The sequence below is a fragment of the Eschrichtius robustus genome, chromosome 14 (genome assembly GCF_028021215.1).
Source record: "Eschrichtius robustus isolate mEscRob2 chromosome 14, mEscRob2.pri, whole genome shotgun sequence".
Classification (NCBI taxonomy): domain Eukaryota; kingdom Metazoa; phylum Chordata; class Mammalia; order Artiodactyla; family Eschrichtiidae; genus Eschrichtius; species Eschrichtius robustus.
In genome coordinates, this window is record NC_090837.1 from 40,111,446 (window position 1) to 40,132,313 (window position 20,868).

The 20,868-nt window shown below is 33.9% G+C and overlaps 1 protein-coding gene across 1 annotated transcript in view; it reads left to right on the top strand.

Moving 5' to 3' along the window:
* RBBP8 (RB binding protein 8, endonuclease) overlaps positions 1 to 20,868 on the top strand; it is an 81,492-nt gene that overhangs the window by 15,923 nt on the left and 44,701 nt on the right. The window contains exons 4-6 of the mRNA XM_068563228.1: positions 3,238 to 3,333; positions 14,294 to 14,406; positions 20,358 to 20,424. Of these exons, the coding sequence (XP_068419329.1) occupies positions 3,238 to 3,333; positions 14,294 to 14,406; positions 20,358 to 20,424 (276 nt within the window). The remainder of the gene's footprint in view (positions 1 to 3,237; positions 3,334 to 14,293; positions 14,407 to 20,357; positions 20,425 to 20,868) is intronic.

Here is a 20,868-nt window from a genome sequence, read left to right on the forward strand (position 1 = left end):
GTTTATAGCCCAGCTAGTGATGGTTGCTACAAGCATTGTTAATCAGCAGATGAGTATGTACTATCAGTGACTTGGTATGCTCATTTAACACATACCACACTAAATAGCTAATTACTATTTGTTGGAGTTATTCTACAAATCTCCTCTTTTATATATAATAATACTGTATAGGAATTCTTGTTCCCTCTTACCATTATAATACCCAAAGTATAATATTTTGGAGTTGATCAGTAGTTAGACAGTGAGCTCTTTATATTGTACCTTGGTTCAGTGTAGGAAGTAAATGACCTTGTAAATCCTAGATTAACAACCATTGATTAGAATGACATCCTTTAGAATCAAAATGTTGGTCAGTTTTTAGAAACATTGTGTTTGCTATTTGATTTTACATTTTAAACTACATTCACTAAATGTTTTTGAAGGAGTTTAGTTTTATTAAAAATGGATCCTTCTTGTAGACCTAGTAATTTTATTTTCTAAAATGTTACTATTTTAAATGATAGATTTATAGCTATAAAATAATATTTCCTCTTAGCTAGAATCAGAATCATTTCCCTGCAGATTGAATGATTAGACATAGTTAGAAATGATCTAGGGCCTTCCTGGTGATCCAGTGGTTAAGAATCCGCCTTCCAATGCAGGGGACGCGGGTTCGATCCCTGGTCGGGGAACTAAGATCCCACATGCCGTGGGGCAACTAAGTTCGCGCACCGCAGCTACTGAGCCCACACACCACAACTAGAGAGCCCACATGCCACAGCTAAGACCCAATGCAGCCAAAAATAATATAAATAAAAAATTTTTTAAAAGATCTAGATTTGCTTATAACAAATGTACTTTTTTTTAACTGAGACTTTTTATACAAAATGTATTTCTCCATACCTCTAACCAAACAACTGCATGAAAAACCTTCTTTAATTCGTAAATGACTGTTGAATATTACTTTCTCAAAGATCACGTAAAACATTTCTGAATCTTAAAGAATGGAAACACAGCTGGTTGGTTGTTCAGTAGGTGATAATAACGGTTTACTTCACTGTATAGTTCTCAGTCATTTGATCCTCTTAGCAACCTTTTAATATATATTGTAATTACTCTGTACCTGCCTACCTTAGGTAGCTTGGGGTTACGCATTTTGGAAGCATGGCTAAGTAACTAAATCTCCTGAGTAATCAGAGAATTAAAGGGATGCTTTATTTTGTAGAGGATAGGTCATTGCATTGTGGGACCGGGAACTCGGATTTGCCTGTATGACCATAACTCTCCTTTCCAAGTATATTTTATGATAGACAGTCAGGGTACAGTAACAGGAGGTCTGGTCTCCATATTGTTAGAATAGCTTTATTTGTGAGATATCTCAGTCCTAGGGATTCCCACCTAGAAGAAGCAATTAGAAAAGAAATCAATAACTGTACTATATTTGTCTATCACTTAATTGCTTCAGACCTGTGTTTTGATGATAGTTGTCTCTGCACATGACTAATGCTCCTCTTTTACACAGGTTCATTTACAGAATTACACATGTATCAATAGAAATGTTGACTGTTGAATTTTTGTTGAATACTCCCAAAATAGGATAAGTGAAAACCTAGTGCTGCTTCTGAATTAAATACATTTTCTAGAGGTATTAGAAAACTTTTTATCATTAGCTTCAGCTATCTATTACTTCCAAAATTTCATATATATATACATATGCTACCAGAACAATATTTGTTGTATAGCAGGAGGCCACTCTTAGATGTATTGGCTTTTCATTCAATATCAAATATTCAATCAGTATATAAGAAGTACCCTCGTATTGGTATCTGACATTTTGACTTAGTTGTTTTGCTCGTCTCTTTTGTTGCCAGTGATATTACATTCTACGTTTTAGCAATTTTGACACAGTCATTTGGACATCTTTTTGTGGCAGACTGATTTGTCACCTTTATTTGATTTGATATTTCGGACCCTTGAGAGGGCTGGGGAAAGATATTTGAACCACGGTATTATCCTATATTTTCAGATTCCAGATTACACAGAGAATCCTGATTCAATTTCTAATGGGTTTTCATAGAATTAAAATATATGCATACTTTATATAGGTGATTGTTTGAAATATAATGATGAAGAGGTAAAATATGGCACAACCTTGGAAAGTAACCAGGTAGTTTACTAGAAGAAAATTTTAGGTGTCTTTCTTTTTTCCTGACTAAAATCAAAATGGTAATTACTTAAATAGAACTTACTGTGTGCCAGTACTGTTCTGTATGCTGTATATTCATTAGTACTTAGTCCTTGCAAATGTCTCATGAAGTAGATACTACTAATGTATCCACATTTTTTGAGGCACAGAGAGTTTAGATTACTTGCACCAGCTCACACAGCTGGTACGTGACAGCTGAGATTCAAACCTAGGCTTCAGGATGTAGGGTTTGTGTACTTCTACTTCACAGTAGACCCTGGCTTAAAAGTAATACCAGGTAAAAGTTTAAGCAACACAAAAATTAGTAAAATAGAAAGTATAAATCCCTCATAATTGGAATAGGAAGGATATGAGTGGAGTTACCTATTTACATTATCGAATGTAGATAAAATAATTAAAATAACAGCGTACTTTTTTTTTAATTAATTAATTTATTTTTTTTTAAATTTTTTTATTTTTGGCTGTGTTGGGTCTCCGTTTCCATGCGAGGGCCCTCTCCAGTTGGGGCAAGCGGGGGCCACTCTTCATCACGGTGTGCGGGCCTCTCACCACTGCGGCCTCCCCTGTTCCAGGGCACAGGCTCCAGATGCACAGGCTCAGTAGTTGTGGCCCACGGGCCCAGCCGCTCCGCGGCATATGGGATCCTCCCAGACCAGGGCTCGAACCCGTGTCCCCTGCACAGGCCGGCAGACTCTCAACCACTGCGCCACCAGGGAAGCCCGAGTGTACATTTTAATAGCAATTTTGACAATGTTGAGTCAGTGGTGGCATCAGAATTTACTCCTTCATCTGTGTTCCAGCATTGTATAATGAATACCTGGTGCTTAGGAAGATACTTCTGTAGAAAATAAAAACACTGTAGAGCAAATTCTAGTATAATTTGAACTCTGATTAACAAGATATTCAAACCTCACCTTCTAAGTTGTTTGTTTTGATACAACAAATTCATAATATGTAAGTGGTGAGATCATGCTTTGGAGTTCTTAATGACAGAATAGTCTTGTTAGAGTATTTTTCCATTAAAAAAAAATGACTTATTTCTTGACTTTTAGAGATGCACAGAGACTAGAAGAATTCTTTACCAAAAATCAACAGCTGAGAGAGCAGCAGAAAGTCCTTCATGAAACCATTAAAGTTTTAGAAGATCGGTGAGTCTGGTTCTTGGGTCTTCTTTTGTAAGAGGTGATTTCCCTCTTAATAGAGTATACATTTGTTTTCATTTGTAATCCATTCTGAGAGTTAAAATGATCTTTTTTCCAACTCTATGTCAACTTTGGATAAATACTTTATGAAATTAAAACAAACTTACAGGTTTGTTTTTTCAATAATTACAGCAATCACATCAATTTACCCTTTAAATGATGTTTCTTTATCTGGTATTTGTTGTAGGACAAGCTCAAGAGTAGCAGTGTTCTAATACATCTGATGCTTTCATTCCATTTTTACTTCTAAGTAGGTGGAAACTGCTTCACAATTCTATTCCTGTCTTCTTTTTTTTTAGTTTATTTATTTTATTTGTTTTTTTTTTGGCTGTGTTGGGTCTTTGTTGCTGCGTGCAGGCTTTCTCTAGTTGCGGCAAGCAGGGGCTACTGTTAGTTGCGGTGCACGGGCTTCTCGTTGCAGTGGCTTCTCTTGTGGCAGAGCACAGGCTCTAGGCACGCGGGCTTCAGTAGTTGCAGCACGCGCTCAGCAGTCATGGCTCGCGGGCTCTAGAGCACAGGCTCAGTAGTTGTGGCGCACAGGCTTAGCTGCTCTGCGGCATGTGGGATCCTCCCGGACCAGGGCTCGAACCCGCATCCCCTGCATTGGCAGGCGGATTCTTAACCACTGCACCACCGGGGAAGCCCTATTCCTGTCTTATTTTCTTACTCCTGCCATTCTCTTTTCTTCCTTGCATATTTCCCCACTTTCAGGCATTCTAGGGATTCTTTTTACTGAATATTCCCAAGATAATGCCTATTACTTCACCTCATGTACAGACTTTTTTCTTTCCCACTCCTATGAGGTTAACACTCTACATTAGAAAAGGCTTTCAGATTTTGCTGTTTTCCCTTGTCTGAACTGTAAGTGCTATTTAGGAACTTGAACTATTTATAGCAAACTACGTTTCTTGCTTTATTTATAGTTAATATTTTTCCATTATTATCATTCTTGTATATGTTACGGGAAGGCTGGTGGTTTGAATTCGCCACTGTGTCTTAGTGGTGGAATAATCTGATATTCTGCATGATGCAAACTAAAGTTGAGTACTCTTTCTTCCATGACGGCTATCTCAGTGGATGCACATTTACTGGAATAGGCAGCCTGTTGTGGGAAAAGGCTCCATATGCTTTGGAATCATAGATGTGAATTTGAATTCCAACTTCACACTATCTCCTTAATTGAATTCAACAATTAATAGTTGAGCGCTTACTACGTTCCAGGTGTTGTTCTAGGGGCTAGGAATACTATCCTTAGTATGTCATGGAGCTGATACTTAATTTTCAAAGATTGGGAGTGGGCCTGCAAATAAGATGATTTCAGATTACAAGAGCTGAAGAAGAAATAAAAATGAATTATGTAATTGAGTGACTACGAGCATTGGGAAATGAAGGGCTATTGATGGATGTCAGGGATGACCTTTCTGAGGAGGTGCCATTAGAACTGAGACCTGAGTGATACAAAAAAGAGCCGTCACTTGAAGAACTGAAGATAAGAAGAGGACAAATGCAAAAAGCCTCTGGTGGAAATAGATTTTGAAATATTTGAGGAGTAGGACATCCACTGTGATTCTAACTTAATGAGTAAGAGGATGAATGATAGATAATATTGGAAAGGTAGGAAGTAACTAAATTCAGTAGGGACATCAGAAAAAAGTTTGGATTTTAATTGCATTGGGAAGCCATTGGAGGGTTTAAGCAGGGGAATGCCAAAGGGATACAAGCAGGTACTGACAACATCTGTTATATCCAAATGTAGATGTCAAGTAGGTAGTTGCATATGTGAGTCTGGAACTAACGGGAGAGGTTAGAGCTAGAGAAACAAATTTGAAAATCATCAGCTGTATATAAACAGCATTTAAAATCTTGGGACTGGATAAGATCTCCTAAGGACATCTTTAAAGGTATAGGAAAAGCATAGAAGAGGGCTCAGGGCTGAATCCTTGGGCATACTAATTAAGGTTTAATGAAGAATAACGGCCAGCCAGCAAAAAAGATTGAGAAAGGAATTACCAGAGTAGGAGAAGAGCCAAGAACATATGACATGACACTAACAATACCTTCTTCACAGGGCTATTTTGAACGTTAAATGAGATAGTGCAAGTAAAAATACATAATGGAAGCTTAAAAAGACTTACAATATCCCTCCTGTTTGGTGAGTATGGTTCCAACCTCTAGTGCTCTAGTCTGTACTCTACACACAGCCAGACTAGTCCCTCTCTCTAGCTGAGACATCTGGAAACTAGAAAGCCATCTGTCCGTCTCACTCTTCCCTAGTCCAGGATCAAAGAGGAAATCATCAGTTACTCTTCCTTCAGTGTGGTGCGGCATTTCCTTCTGTTTTCTCTGGATATGTAGTACAGGATTGAGGAGGAAGGGTGGAGAGCATATGTTTCTCAGCCTTTAACTCTCCAGTGATTGAAGCACTTCCTTCTCTTACTTTACCATATTTTTTTCTCTCATCTCTACTGCTCCACTACTTTCTACAAGCGATGAGGTTCTTCCTTCCATATAATAATGGTAGTAATGGCAAGAGATTAAGAACTTGCTTTCTGTTCAGTGATTCCCAAGTATAGAAAATTTTAAGTCTGAGTTCTCTAAGAAAGCAAACATCAAGATGACATTAGATATTCAAGAGATTCTGGGGGGAAACACACCTGTAAGGTAAATGAAGAAGGAGCTGGAGGAGACTGGGAGAGCTGTGAGATGTCCATGCATCTAACCCTTTTGAAAAAGAGAGAAAAAGGAAGGTCTTAGACTGCACTGCAGTTTTAAGAAAGCTTTGGCAAGGCCAATGGGGAGTTCTGGAGCCATAGTATCCCTGCTCTACTCATTCATTGGCTGGCTTCTGACTGTGGGATGCCTGGTGTGTTCACCTGTCTGGCGGGTAAAGGATTTCAGAGCACAACAGCTGGAGCCAGTGATTTTACTTCCCACAATAGGAGATACGTTTTCATGGTTGCCACACTCAAAGACTGATTGTGTTTATTTCCAGCATTCTTTCTGTTTAGTTGATCATTAGCAAGTTGTTTAGGACTCAATGCACTGAAAAAAAATCACAAGGTAAGGTTTTCATTATGTTTTGCACAAATTGGCTTAATACAGTTGGCTCTCCATTTCATCCCCAAGATATAGTGTTCTTCATCTTAGCTCTTGAAGACACTCCTTTCTAATATCTTCAGAACATTTCTTCACTTTATGATTTAAAGTTTTGGCTGTTCTTTTATTCTTTGCATCTTGTGCTTCTCTTCTTAAGTGAATTTTTCTTCTCCAGGCTCATTCTGAGAAGAAATGTTAGTGGATGAGTGCCCCTACCCTTCCCATTGAAGTATTTTCTAAATTACCATCCTTTATTCAGTTAATATATTTAATTGTTAAAATTATCATTTTTATTCTGCAGTTTTTAAAAACTAGATTCTTTTCTTTTTATCATCTATTTTCACTAATTTCAGGTGGATGTCATACTTCTGTGCTGTTTCTTACCCTAAATGTTCTCTTGCCTCTCATTCTGTTCACCTTTACATTTTTAGGTAGGTGGGCCTATAATTCATTACATGGTATTAATTTGGGGGTGGGACAAGGAGTGTAGCTCATTTCTTTATTCACATGCTTTTTCTTTCCTTTCTTTAAATCTGAAATTTCCTTCTGGGATTATTTTAAGATTTGTCCCTCATTTTATGAAGCTTCATTTAATGAAACCAAGAACGATGTAGATCTAATCATTATTTTTTTAATGTAGGATCTGCTAGTTTTGAGGGCTCACGTTATACCCAGCCATCCAGCACTTAATCTTCACCTTAACTCTGTGAGGTAGATGATAAATCGATTTTACAAATAAGGAAACTACGCTGACAAAGAGTTAAGAAACTTTCCCAAGATCACATAGTTAATGGATAATTAGGTTAAATTTGCCCCTCAAACTTCCCAGTTTCTACTGTTTGACAATGCCTTGTCTGTGTGTTGTCTTAATTTTATAAATGTGTAAATGAATTACAACTTAACTGATTATCTCAAAGTATTTATGCTTGATATAAAGTTACCAAAACAAGTACTCTGAAATATTAAGTCTTCAACATTGCCTATTATCTAGTCTTGTTTTCTTGGAAGGTTGTTTTGCTTGTTTGTTTTTGGTTATTTTTCTTTTAAATTGCTACTAACTAAATCCTACCTTTAAATGTCAAAGTAGGTAACATTTAGTAAAGTTCTGCCTTACTTAAAATTTTACTTTAATTTTGTCATATGTAAGAATGATAATCCTAGAGTAAGCTTTAAATATCTATAAAAATTAATGTTTTGCTGAGACCTTTTAAAAGCAACGTATATTTTGTTAAAATTTCTAAATGGTAATTCTGCAACTTGCTGTTTACCCTTCATAAGATGAAGTGATTCTTATTTCTTATGCTAATATTATGAAAACATCAGGAGATGTTTAGATGAAAGGAATTATTCAGTAAAGATAAATTAGATAATAAGAAGTTCTAATTTAATGTGGCTTGTTTGTGTTTTACTAGTACTGTTATTACATTACTATTTACAGGAACCATTTACAGGTTCCCTCAAGAAACCAAACTATTTCACTTAATCTAAGGAACAGTCACTGTACTAGATAGAAGGCATTTTAAAAACAAAATCTGAACAAAGCAGTTAAACCATAGTTGTCTGATAGATTTTAATATTTTTAAAAGCATTTTTGTCAATATTAGGAAACTCATATTTCAACTGTTGTTAAAAGGGAAAATTGGTACTCATAATCAGAGGATTTGTGGTTCTCTATTTTTGAAATACTGACCAAATGTCTCCTTTTGTCTTGCTAACTCTTCTTACTTATGGATTTGAATTTAAGTGTATTCTTCAGGAGACCTTCCCGGACTTCCTAGACTCGACTTAGTTGTGCCGTGTGGTTTCATAGTACCCTGTATTTCCACTTTAACGTTGTGAATCATACTTTATTGTAATTACTTTTTATTGTCTTTCTTTTTTTAGTACACTGTAAACTCTTTTAAAGAAGTGACATTATCTTGGCCACTGTTGTATGTTAGCACTTACAGTACTCCCTGTAGGTGTTTAGTAAAACCCTTTTGAATGAAAATGAGTAAGTTTGAGGAAATCTTTTTAGGGTATAGCAAACAGTTGAGCATACTTGTTTATCTGGTAAGTTTTAATTGCAAACTGAAATCTTTTCTTTCTTCATCTCTATGAACAAGCTGGAATATAACTCAGGATGCATGATACTTTCAGCCCTTACAAGTAGAATTACTCTTCTTTCCTGTTTACCTGCTTATAGCTACTGAAATTGCATTCTCCTGTGAAATTGAGGCTGCTTTTTCTTTCTCTGACAGCAGCAGTTGAAGATAGGCAAGAAGAAAACAGTGGAATCCTGCTGATAGAATAGGAGCTAGCCTGTTTTCTCACATTCATTTAAATTTAAGCTAGGATCAGTGAACAATCAAGAGTTGACTCTTTTTCACAGGTATTATCAAGAGTGGCAGTTAACTGGAGAAAACTAGATGTAATAAACAAGTTAGGGAATATTGTTTCATTTTATAAGTTTATACTGTGGCATTTTTAAACTTGGAAACTAAGGGTTTCAAGAGGTTGTCTTCCATGATACCTTATGACATTTTAATATATCAGAGTTGATTTCTTGGAAACAATAAGGTGTTCGGTTTTTAATGACAAAGTGGTAGGGTGACATTTGAATACTTAATTAGGATTGATTAATGCCATTTAACTCCTTCAGTGTTCTTCAGTGACCTTTCAGTGTCAGTGCTCTTTTTGGCCTCTCTAGCTTAGTAGTTCTGTGTATACATTATTTACCACAATCAGGTCAACTATTTGAATGTTTATTGCATGAATCCAAAGCTATTAATTTGAATAGATCTTAAAAGAGAAATATAAAAGTGAAATGTGAGTATTTTAAACCAATAGTTAAAATTGAGTTTCTTCTTATAACAGTTTAACAATGTCTTGGTTTTGGAATAGTTTAGAGAGAACTTTATTCTTATTTCCTTTGGAATTTTAAAGGCATAAATAGACTTTACTACTAGCTTTGGAAATGCTTGAAAGCCTGAAAACATTAAGTGTTATAGCAGAAAGATAAGAAGGTGTATGTCCTTAGTACCTTAATTCTCAAAAAAATTTTATGTAAAGTTTACTAGAATATATTTCTATTAAATTAAAATGCTATGACGAAAAGGAGTATAACGTACTATTTAGCTGATTTTACGTTTTTCCTTTTATAATTTTTATTCAAGTAATACATGTACAGTATAAAGTTGTATAGTTATCATCAACCAATAGTTTCCTGTTCCACTCTTTCCCACCCATGCCTGTCCCAGTTTTTAGTTCTCCAAAGTTCTAAATGATGTATTTTCACTTTAACACTTGATTTATCAATTTGAGACAATAGTTGTTTACTTCTTGCTATGAAGAGGAATAATTTTTCCCTCCCTCACCTATTTTTGAAGTTATTTTAGTGCTGTTTTATTTTTGGACCTTAATACATACATTTATGCAGATATACATATTTACATGAAGATATTTTAGAGAGAGATGTCTGAACAGTCTCCCTGAACTCACCTCTGTATCACAGGAGGATACTGATGCTTTCACCCTTACGTGCATCACTCTTCCTCTCTTTCTGCCTTCTGCCTTGTGTCAGCTGAACCAATAACCTATAAATATTGACAAAGTTGATAGTTGCTACGTTCTTTTCTGTTACCAGATTTCAATCCCTTGTATTTTGTTTACAAGTTAATTGTAGAAGTTGGAAAATAATGAACAATGTTTACTTATTGACTGTTCACTGCTGAGCCAGGATTCATTTCCTTCTCTATAGATCCATTGTCATGACCCCTGTGCCACTCAAGGAGAGTGTTTCTAATGTCCAGGTCAAATAGATGCTTTTCTACTCTGTCCCAAATCAGTTGCTCAAGTCATCCTATAACTGTATTACGATAAAGACGTACTTGTATAAGTTTGCTTTGTTTTTTTTAGAATTTCTAACTACCTTTTTTCTTAGTGAGATTAGAAATGTTTTCCTCATCATGTCATTAATATTATTTAATGCCTGTTATTCTATTTGATTATAATCTTTTTTGTTGTTCTTTTTCTTGAAGACATACTTCTTGGGCTGAAAAACTTCCTGTACTAATTTGGACCATTTACTTTCTAGGCTATCCTACAACATCAGTTCTGGAATTTCTCTCACTGGATCCCTACATTAATTCCATTATTTCTTTCAACTCATGTTAGTCAACAAATATTTATGGAGCTCCTGTCTTGTGCCAGGCACTATTTTAGACCTTGAAGATATACTAGTATATATGGTTGGAAAAATGTGGGCCTGTTTTTCCTTTTTTTTTTTTCCCTTATAGCTCACCCACAAGTAACTGCTTTAAAATGCACAGGAAGTAAATTTTCAAAGAGTCTTGCATATCTGAGAAAATGTTTTTATTTTACTATTGCATTTAGATGGTATATTGACTGGATATAAAATTCTAGGTTGAAAATAGTTTTCCCTCAAAACTTTGAAGACATTTTCTCATTGTCTGTGAGCATCCAGAGCTATCATTCTAATGTTCATTCCTTTATAGGTAATAGATTTTTTTCCCATTCTGGAATGTAAGATCTTTTTATCCTAATTCTGAATTTCATATGGGGTGTGTGTGTGTGTGTGTGTGTGTGTTTCCTTCATTGTGCTGTCCAGTCATCCTGTTAACCTGAAGACTAGTATCTCTTAAGATACTATTTTTGTCTATTATTTCCTCTCTCCATTTTTGTAGGTTCTCTCTTTATGGAGCACTTCTTAGTCATAAACTGATCCTTTACAATCTTTTGTCTTGTTTCTGTTACTTGTTTTTTTCCATGTTCTGGGAGATTTCTTCTATTTTACTCTCCAACCCTATTATTGAAGCTGTTTTGGTAATCACATGTTTAGTATCCAAGAACTTTTTATTGTTTGTTGATCATTTATATGTACATGTGTGTATGTGTACCCTTTTCTTGTTTCATGTCAACATCACTTCTCATTTTTCCAGGGATACTAGCTCTTTTATGTTACTGGTTTGCTTCATACACTAGTGATCTTTGGTTGTCTGTATTTAGTAGTGTATTACTGCAATGAATTTTCTGCATTAGTTGGTATGATGTACTCTGCTTTTAATTGTCTATCTGTTTTACCCCGGCCATTCCCAATTCTCCCTCCCGCAGGAGTTTTCCTATGAATAGGAAAGTCAACTGAGGACTCTGTATATGTTATGGGAGCTTTACTTTTCAATAAGAAAATGAGGAGCTATCCTTTGACCTGGGTAGGATTTTAGACTGGGGCACTCAGCTACCAGCCCTATTATTATAATTTCCCATATGATTTCTTCTTTAACTCACTGCTTATTTAGGAGTGCATTGTTTTTAATATACACATATTTGTGAATTTTCCAGATTTTCCTTCTTTTTTGATTTCTAATTTAATTCCATTGTGGTGAGAGAACATACTTTGTCTGATTTCAGTGCTTTTAAACTTATTGAGACTTGTTTTGTGACCTAGAAAATGGTCTGTCCTAGAGAATGTTCCAAGTGTGCTTGAGAAGAATGTGTGTTCTGCAGTTGTTGGCTGGAGTGTTCTGTAGATGTCAGGTAGGTTTAGGTGGTAGTGTGTTCAAGTCTGCTATATCTATGCTGATTTTCTGTCTGTCTTGTTCTATCCACTATTGAGAGTGGAAGTCTGTAACTGTTATTGATGCATTTATATATTTCTTTCTTCAATTCTGTCAGTTTTTGCTCTGTGTATTTGGGGGCTTTCGTGTTGAATGCATGCTCTGCATATTTGGGGGCTTTTGTGTTAAATGTTAATTGTTATATCTCTAATGAATTGACCCTTTTGTTATAGAATTCACTGTCTCTAGTAACACTTTTACCTTAAAGTCTCTTTTGTTTGATACTAATTAATTAATAACCAGCTCTCTTTTGGTTTTTGTTTGCATGGTATTTCTTTTTCCATCCTTTTGCTTTCAGCTTATTTGTATCTTCAGATCTAAAGTGTGTCTGTTGTAGACAGCATATAGTTAGATCTTATTTTTTTTTGTCCTGTCTGACAGTTTCTGCCTTTTGATTGGAGTGTTTAATCAATTCATGATTAATGTTATTGATATGGTTGGATTTATGCTAGTCGTTTGGCTTTCTATATGTTTCAAGTCTTTTTTGTTCCTCTGTTCCTGTTTTTCTGTACCTAACCCCGCCTTGCTCTTTGATATGATGGACCTTCTAGGATAATCTTCTAGTTTTTAATCTTCTCTCTTAATTTAATTTAATTTAGTTTATTTAAATTGAAATAGCCACATGTGGCTTGTGGCTACCATTTTGGACAAGAGTTCTAGACTTCTCCCATAGTTAGCCTACGATTCAGCATTCTCAGGTCAGTTTCTATTTGTCCACCAGCTCCTTGCTTTTAATTCATTTGTTTTTCTTTCCCATTCTCCCAGTTCTCATAGTCTTGTGTCTTTAAAAATATACACAGATCTTTACTGTAGTTTTGTGGGATTTGGGGAGGAAGCAACAGTAGATGCAGATGTTCACTTTGTCATCTTTACTTAGATCTTGATTGGCCTAATTCCTGTTTCTGGAATGTACTCCAATTAAACCATGTTGCCCAATTCTTTATTCCTTCATTCTAGAAATTTTAGTCCTATTAATGCAACCTATGATCTCTAATCTTTATTTTTTACATCCATATCAACACTGTTGATACGAGTTTTACTTTTATATAAAAAATCTCTAGGTTCTTTTTGTTTGTTTTAGTTGTATAGTTTTCATGTTTTGTCTCCTTATTTTAAAAGTCATGGCATGTACTACCATGCTGTGACTTCCATAGACACTCACGTACTTAGTATCTTATTGACTTAGGTCACTGAGTTAAAATGATTATCTTAGATTTTGTATTTTCTAAATTCCTAATGTGGGATATGTGTCATTTTTTTCAACCGTATTTTTTCCTGGTTATATAAATAATGAAATTAGAGAAATTTTGAAAAATATAGCAAAACACTAAAAAGAAAATCTTCTGTATTACTGGTACCTACAAGATAACTGTATTAACATTTTGAAATACACCTTTCTCTCCATCACCCACCCCTCCTGTGTAATATATGTATTTCCCTTTTCCCTTCAGCACTCACAAATAATTAGTAAAAGCTATTTTGTAATCTTTTTTTTTTTTTTTTTTTACATAGTAGTACACTGTGAATTTCTACTAACACTGGAGTCTTTTTTTAATGCTGAAAAGAGCATTACTTTTTTTAAACTTTGTATTCTTTGACCTTTAGTATTCATTCAACTAAAACTTAGTTGTTGAACACTCATTATGTGTTATATGCTATGCTAAGCAGATGCAAGCTTGCTTAAGATATAATTCTGTCCATTGGTACTAGACTGGGTTCATATTTTGGCTCTAATAAAAACAAGGGAGCTTCAATAAATAAGTTCCCTTGAATAGAGTTTAAAATTGGCAGATTTTTACAGAATTGCAGTCTGTAGAAAATGATGTAGCATGATTTCAGCCTATTTGGGAATATGTTAAAGGTATAATAACTAGTTAATTTTCTCTGTATTTTCCAAGTAAATTTTTTAGTTCTTCATAAAGTATAAAAATCTTGAAATTCAAATATGAAGAAGTATCTTTTAGTAGTTGAAAAATTTTTTTAATTTCAGTTTTATTGAGTTATAATTGACAAATAAAATTATTTTTTTTAAGAAGTATTTATCATGATGATTTGATAAATGATATATATTGTGAAAGGATTCCCACCATCTGGTTAATTAACATATCCATCACCTCACATATTTTTTTATTTGTTTATTTTTTGATGAGAACATTTAAGTTCTACTCTGAAAATGTTCTGTTTTTGTTTTGTAGATTAAGAGCAGGATTATGTGATCGCTGTGCAGTAACTGAAGAACATATGCGGAAGAAACAACAAGAGTTTGAAAATATTCGACAGCAGAATCTTAAACTTATCACAGAGCTTAGTGAGTTTCCTTTCTTCATTCATTAAGTATGTAAAGCATAGTATGCTATTGTTAAAACCTGTTATTAAATTGGTTACAATCAGATGGATTGTTTACCTGTTTTTCTTTAGGCAAAAGTTCAAATGTTGTTTTTTCCCTTTTTGTAGATTTAATCTCATGCTTATTTTAGTAAGAAATTGGATACAGAAAGGTTGTGCAAATACTGTCCTCGTTGGCCTTAAAGTCTCACCAGCTGTAAGACAAGAAGCAAATTTTCTTTGGTTATATCCATATTTGCTTCTTTGGTTTTATTTCATATTAATTCAACTATTTATATTTAGTAAATTTAAACACAAAGCAGACAATTTACTGTTCTACAAAGGTGTATTTTTTTTTGATTTTCACTATTTTTTTGGACACACTATTACATATGTATACCATTTTTACTTTAGTCTACTTACCATTTTATGTAGGATTTTCTTACATTTATCTTCTTTTCCAAACTAATTTGGTATTTTGACTTTTTTTTTTCTATTAATTATATTGCTGTCCTCTGGTTACTCAAGCAAGAATATATGAATGTATGCTGATTGTTTTAAAAAGAGATAGAAGGAACATAGTGTTATTCTGCTCCCAGAGGTAACTACTATTAAGAATATAATAAATATCTTTACAGGTCCAGATTTATCTATCTTTCTGTTTGTCTCTTTCCCTCATTTTACCCCCTCCTCTATCTTCTCTTTTAAATTTTTAATGGGATCATATCATACTTCTTGTTCTGACATATGTTATTTTATTTTAGACTATATATTAGAAGTCTTTACATGTTTATATGTTTGTTTATATATTTAGACCCATAGATTCTGTGGTGTGTATGAATGAATGCATGCATGAGTTTATTTAGGAATATAAGATTATCAATGAGTAGAAAACTATTACATTTCAATAGACATAGTTGAGATCCACAGTTATATTACTAGTAGTACTTGAAATAATCTGCAGTAATGTCTACATGTCTAATAGTCAGATTTCTAGCAACTTTTAACTGTCTGAAAAATAGCCCAAAATTCAGCAAGCAAAAACCCTAGGTATTAAGGAATAAGACAGCATTCTTTTTCATGGCTGCATTGTGTAGATGCCATTTATTTACCCATTCTCATATTGATGAACAAGTCAATTTTTTGTTTGAGTGTTTGAGAATTTCAGTTTCCCTACATTCTCTTCAGTTTTGTGCAAAAATGTATTAATTGACAATATCCAGTTCAGTGGGTAAAGAATGATACACCTTTTTAATATTAGCATTCTCTTTATTACTATTCAGGTCAAGTATCTTTTTACTTGATCTTCAGTTTGCATTTCTTCTTGGGTGACTGGTTTGAATATCCTTTGTCTAATTTTCAGATAGATAAAATACTTCATGAGTTCATGTTGAAAATTCAAATTCAAGACTATAGAGCTTTTGCTAACCTCTTCTAATAACATCTGTATCCCCTTTCTTCCACACCGAGAATCATGATTCTCAAGGACACAGGGATGATAGAATTAAAATACCCCCTAAGTACTCATTTTTTAATCTCATATTATAGCACAGTAGTCTTAGAATAATACCACTAATAATACCCCCAATGTTTACTAATGATTACTGAAAAGTTGAGGAAAACTAATTTTACATTAAAATGAACAACAGGAAAATCATTGAGGTCAAATCCCAAACAAAGTTATTTTATGAATAAAAATACTAAGGGCTTCATGTTTATGAATTCTTGGTGTTTCTGTATTGTTGCTACCTTTTTCCCCCCGTCCTGCCTCTCTTTTTTGTTCTTACTTTTTCCAGTTATTGCATTTTGAGGATATTTATCTTCTTATTTCATTTTTATTTTATCCTTTACTTTTTTTTTAAACTCTTTATTTCTATTTTTTTTTGATCAACCTTGAAATTTTACCATGCTTTCCTAAAATATAAAGATAGTATCTTACCCTCTTCTGAATAATACAAGGACTTTAAAACACTTTCACTCTGATCATTTCCTTCTCCATTTACATACTGTTTATGGCCTGTATTTTTTTTTTAAGCCCTGCAAGTTAGAAATGTCTTTAAAAATTACCTTATTCAGACAGTTTTTAAAAAACTTACCTACATGTGCAGCAGTTTCTTTGCTTATTATTGCTTTTTACATCTCACTTTTCTTCTGGTATTATTATTTGGCCACGCCACACTGTATGGCATGTGGAGTCTTAGTTCCCCAACCAGGGATCAAGCCTGCGCCCCCTGCAGTGGAAGTGCAGAGTCATAACCACTGGACCACCAGGGAAGTCCTGAGATTCATTCTTTAAAAGTTCCTTTAGAGGATATTTGTTGGTTCTAAACCCTCAGTTTTTATCCTCAATGTTTTTATTTTACCGTTATTTTTATAAGGCTATTTTACAGGATAACAATTATTTTTCTCTGGCTACTATTAAGATTTTTTCCTTAGTTTTTGGTATTCTGTAGTTTTAGTGCAATTTCAAGTAGGTTTTTAAGAAAAAAGTCTGTTTAGTATACATTACAGAATCTGTTGAATCACTTCTTTAATCATATCTGTAAAACTGTCGGCTACTAGCTCTTCAAATATTGTGTCTTCTCCATTCTCCTTATTTGGGGGTTATGATGAGGCCTTGTCATTCGATCCTTTGGTCTCTTAACATCTCTTTCCTATTTTTCGTCCCCTCATTTCACTCTGCTGTGTTCTGGGTAATTTCTTCAGCTTTCTTGCTTATTATACTAAGTTCTTCAGCTCTGTTACACTGAGTTATTTTATTTCAGTAACCAAATTTTTCATTTTTAAAAATTCTGTTTGGTTCTTTTTCAAATCTGTGTAGTCCTTTTTTTTTTTAATGAAATTTCTTAAAAATATAGAAAAGTAAGGAGAATAGTAAGGAACCCTCATACACCTATCACATAGATTTAACAGTTGTTCATATTTTGCTGTATTTTCGTCATTTCTTTTCGAACTGAAATATTTTAATGTAAATTACATACATCAGGACATTTTTCCCCTAAATACTTGGATAATTTATACCTAACCACAATACCATTACCTTGCCTACCAAAGATTACCCATAATTTGCTCTGATATTCTTTAAGAACCGGTCCATATTCATATTTCTACAGCTGTCCCTCTTACGGTAGTTTGCAACAGTTTTGTTCACACCTGCCAATCACAGACCACACATTGCATTTGTCTTTTAATCTGGAATAAGCTCCCTTCCTATTTTTTTCTTTTATGACATTGACTTATTGAAGAAGTAGGGCTGTTTTCCTAAAATTATGCCACCTTCTGGATTTTTCTCATCATTTTCTTTATCTTGTTTCTTTATTTCCTATAAAATAGAAATTGTATCTGAAGGCTTGATTAGGTCCAGATTAAACATTTTTGACAGCAGTACTTAATAGGTAAAATTGTCTACTTTATATTGTATCATATTAGGATATAGATATTGTCAGGTTATTCCACTCTTTGGGATTGGTGGCCAGATTTCTCCATTATAGAGTTATATTTTCCCCTGAGTACCACCAAGTAGTCTAAATTGGGAGGATGGATGTGTGATACTTTGAAATCTTGCAAAAATACAATTCTCCCTCAATCTTTCTTTAATGGTTTTAATATCCATTTGTGGTTCTGGCCTGAATCAATTATTTAATTCCAGACTACAAAATGATAATTTTCCATTTCTGTTATTCTTAATCAGCTGGCATTCTTCTATAAACAAGAATTCTCCCTCATCAGTTTGGGGCTATTGGTTACCTTGGGATGTAGTTCCTACTAGAAAGGCATGATACATCATAATATTTTCCCTTTAATTGCCAGTTTTCAGAGTAATATCTTGTATAATAGTTACCTACAATGGTGACAAATAAGGTTTTTTTTTTAACATCTTTATTGGAGTATAATTGCTTTACAATGGTGTGTTTCTGCTTTATATAACAAAGTGAATCAGCTATACATATACATATATCACCATATCTCCTCCCTCTTGCTTCTCCCTCCCACCCTCCCTATCCCACACTTCTAGGCCATCACAAAGCACCGAGCTGATCTCCCTGTGCTATGCAGCTGCTTCCCACTACCTATCTGTTTTACATTTGGTAGTATATATAAGTCCATGCCACTCTCTCCCTTCGTCCCAGCCACTCTCTCCCTTCGTCCCAGCTTACCCTTCCCCCTCCCTGTGTCCTCAAGTCCATTCTCTACGTCTGCATCTTTATTCCTGTCCTGCCCCTAGGTTCTTCAGAACCATTTTTTTTTTTATATTCCATATATATGTTAGCATACGGTATTTATTTTTCTCTTTCTGACTTACTTCACTCTGTATGACAGTCTCTAGGACAAATGACGTTTTGTGTGTTGTATATGTTACGTTTCATTTTGCTTTTGACATGAATGGAGCTTTCTCTTTTTTGAGCATAATAGACGTGGAATTTTATATATTCAGTGTGTGTCATTCAGTTATGTTCATTATTTTTATTGATGCTCAAATTATCTCAATCTTGTCTGTCTACTCATTTTTGGTAATCACTTTTATCATGTTAGTTTTGAGCTTTCCATCTTTTAAATCTTAAAACATTTCATTATCAAATAATTCTGTTATCTGAAATACTTGGGAATCTGTATATGAGTTATTTTCTACTGACTCTAGTGGTAAGTGAATTCAGATCACTTTGGCTCATTCCAGGAGTTCAGGCTTAAACTGGAAATCTCAAGTTCAGTCCCCCCACCAGTGCTGATACCAGTATCTGCTTGCTTACATTGCTTGGGTTTTAGCTCACAATTTGTTTTGTTTTTGTTGTTGATTGTGGTGGTGGAGTTGGGAGGCTCTTGGATTTCTCTTCCTGTGTCCAGGTCAGTTGTCCTCTCAAATCCTTTCCTGATTTTTTCAACGGCTCAATGTAACCTTTTTCTCCTTGGAATTTCATTTTTTCTCCTTGGAATTTCATTTAGTATTTTATCTGTACCTCTCTAATGCCCTTGTCACTTTCAGTTGTAAAAAATATGTTTATATAATATCTTGTCTCTCATTAGACTACACTTTCCTCTAGGTCACTGTCATATCTTCAGGTTTTTGTTTTGTTCTGTTTTTTTCCAGATCCTCCACAGGAGGTAGTTTAGTAACCCTCACATATTGTATTGATATATAGTCAACAAATTCTTATTTACTCAGTGTAAGAAAATATGTTTGGATTTGTAAACCACTAAATTATTAACAGATTTTTGGAGTATGATTAACTTTCTTTCTGAGAGGTTAATTGTACTTACTCTGACTTGATTTCTTTGATATATCCCTCCTAGTAAAACACATGCTTAAGCAGTGACATAATATCAAGGATTGATAATTTTGTGCTGGCAGCGGTAGAAATTATAGCCCAAAACTGAGTTTCTGCTTTATAAATAAGGATGGATAGGAAAATTTAGTCAAGGTAGATTCAAACAAGGAGATACTACTTCAATAGTATATTTAAGTTACTGATAACATAACTATTAATGAAACATAGAGTATGACTAAGGAAGAAAATTTACTTAAGTGTGCTTACATTATAAAAATTACACTGGTATTCAGTGTTACATTTTATGATCAGATTTATTTCAATAAATGGTATTTGAAATTAGTAGGACTGAGTAACCAGATGGAATGCTTTCTTGCTCAGTATGAATAATTAAACTATACTCCCCAGTACATGAGGTACTCTTTCTTTTTTGCCCACAAGCATTACATAGAATTACCAGTTAATCATTTACATGGAACTTGCACAATATGAGATGTAATAATCACTACCTAGTAACAAATTAGTTTTGAACAGTAGCATTAACCCTGACTAACATTATGACTTAGAATTTGAAATCCTAATTCTCCATGATTGTTGTAACTGTTGAAAGAACCTGACATACATCTTATTATAGCTATAATTTGTGCTTTCTTTTCACATTATATTTAAGTGAATGAAAAGAATACTCTACAGGAAGAAAATAAAAAGCTTTTTGAACAGCTGCAGCAGAAAATTGAGTAAGTATTTTTTCTTAATTGTGGCAGAAAATTGAATATTTTCCCCTAGCTTCTCTTTCTTCATTTTACTTAGCTTTGCAAACTGTAAAGATATGTTAAGAGTTAAAGGTTTCATTTTTAAAAATTATAAAGTATTCTGCAAATGAAAATATAAAGAAAATCACTATATTTTTGTTCTGGGAGTATATATGAAGAGTGTGTATGCATCTCTTAGCTTAGTGTGTGAATATATAAAAATCAAAACATTTTAATTTAAGGCATTTTAATTTTTATAACTTTATTATAAATAACAAATCATTCAAATAAATTATTTGAAATACTTATATTTTAAATATTTGAGTTTTGTTACCACCTTTCTAGCCCTGTCCCAGAAACTTTATAAAAGCAATCTGAATAATTATTTCCTCTTATACACTTCTCAGGCCTGGAGAACTTCCTCCTTTT